General features: G+C 46.9%; 1 protein-coding gene across 1 annotated transcript; it reads right to left on the bottom strand.

Moving 5' to 3' along the window:
* Window positions 1-661: 661 nt before the first annotated feature.
* Window positions 662-1,392, bottom strand: AOL_s00054g441 (uncharacterized protein; the record flags this gene model as incomplete). The annotated part of the gene is made up of 2 exons (XM_011121757.1): window positions 662-824; window positions 878-1,392. 2 exons carry the CDS (start codon window positions 1,390-1,392, stop codon window positions 662-664), a joined length of 678 nt encoding a protein of 225 aa, XP_011120059.1.
* Between the last annotated feature and the right edge of the window lie 695 nt (window positions 1,393-2,087).

Raw genomic sequence — 2,087 nt, 5'->3', positions numbered from 1 at the left:
TCCCTTTCCTTTGGGTGGGTGTTGAACACAGGCGATGGCAGCTATTGCCAATGATAGAGCAAAGAAGTTGATGCAGGTCGAGTAGGTTGTTGGATGTTAGCCGCCAGGTGAGAGGGGAGGCCCTTGGATAGAAGCTGGGGTGGCGAAGAGGGATCGGAACAGAAAATTGCAGAAAATTGAAAATATGGTATGATATCAGACAGGGCAAGTAGCAGCCGATTCCAATACAGATATAATAAACATAAAACAAGACATTAAAAGAGGCCGTTCGGGCCGCGGGTGAACCCGGGTGTAATATGGATTGTGAAAACAGTGTTCGTAAACATCATGATTCATGCAGAATATAGCGACAGTCCGTATGTGGGAAAAAAAAAAAAAAAAGGCCAAGTGGAGGATATGCAAATTCGAATAAGATATGGGATATAGGTGAAAAATAAAACAAGTTGAAGTAAAAATAGAGACAAAACAATCCCTGAACAAAGGCCGAAACTCCAGTGATGATGATGGGGGGTAGGAATTGCTGAAATGAAGGAACAAGCTTTTCCCTCGCCTGACGCTCGAATATAGCAAATGCATGGATTTTGGGTATCTTTTAATGGTATTTGTGTAGATGTGATGCGAGATCAACTTGCAGGTGGACGGGCGGCGAAAAGGTATTGTATTACTGGAAGAACTGCCATGGAAAATCCTCTTCCTCTTCGTACTGTTCTTCTTCGTATCTGGGGATGTCGTCGGCCTCCCACCGTTCCTCAAGTATTTCCGCGGAGGGGGGTGGGTTGTGAAGCGGGTCGGCATGATAACCTTCAAACTGCATACGATGTTGTCTGTTTACCCGTTAGGATTTATACTTGCATAACATGTCAAAACCGATACGTACCTTAGGATATCCTCCTTCTTGTCTTCGGCGGACTTCTGTAGCTCCTGGTCCCGAAACAAACCGTCCCGACGAATTTTATTCAATATCGCCGTTTTTCTGATTAAATCTCCCTTCATCTTTGGCAATTTACCCTTCCCTAGAACTTGAAACCCAGGTCGGCCGACAGCATTTTGCCGACTGGGAAACCCTTTCTTCGCAGGAGGGTATGAATATGGCGAACTTAGAGCTGAGAAGGCAACCTGGAGCCGTAACCGTCGTCGCTTTTCAGGTCGTTCGTAATCATCGTATTCAGAAAACGGACGACTCCTCTTCCTGCTACACCCCTCGAAGCCAGACGGCGGGGTTGTCGTTGTGCATTTTGGCACTATATTTGTGAAGTTGAAACGGTCGTGTGCCGGATATGTGAATTTGACAAAGACGTACGGCGTCTGAACCGACAAAAAGGGACGGGAAGAGTCTTCGTAGATATCCAGGATAACGTTCACTTCAGCCCCAACCACTTCGTCCACACACATTTACACTGATAGGATACAATGATGTATCGTCGTGAAAGGGTCGACCGACTTTCCAACTCCCAACTCGCAATAAGAGGTTGAAGAAGAAGAAAGAACGGGATTCGCAGGGACAGAAAATTTTTTTGTTGTGTTCAAGGGTCCAAGACGGAATTATATGTTTTATGAGAGGCTAAAAATAAGGCCGAAGTCATTTTCGAGGATTTTCTGGGGAAGAGATGGATGCATGACCATAACTGCGGAAAGGTGACAGGTCGTATTTAAAAAGGGAGCCGAAGGACGGGACGGTCTGGGGAAACCTTACGAATTCACCCTCGACTGAACCTCCCCACAGAGAGAAACTGGAACCTGGGACCTCTTGTCGCTCTCCTGGGGGGCAAGCCAAGATCCCAGCCAAAGCCCTCGTCAACTCTGCAGCGAGCAGCTTCTCCGCAAATTTTTCCTTTTGGGGTTCGTACACGAATGGGAAAGTATGGGGTAGGAATGCAAGTATTCGACCAGGGTGCACACTGGGGCACCTATAAATCGATACTTTTACAGCGCTGTAACACGGCGATATGCGGAAACTTCAAGTTTCTTCTTTCTTCGATGGGATTTACAGCTGGGTGGAACCCATAAAACCAAGCGTTTTAATCCCAGGGAGGACAAAGCTGCTAAGGGGACGAAGATCAAGAATGCACGGGCGTCCGGTGCACAAG

This window comes from Orbilia oligospora (genome assembly GCF_000225545.1).
Source record: "Orbilia oligospora ATCC 24927 unplaced genomic scaffold scaffold00054, whole genome shotgun sequence".
NCBI lineage: Eukaryota > Fungi > Ascomycota > Orbiliomycetes > Orbiliales > Orbiliaceae > Orbilia > Orbilia oligospora.
The sequence above is the reverse complement of the archived record's forward strand: the minus strand, read 5'-3'. Positions and strand labels throughout refer to the sequence as shown.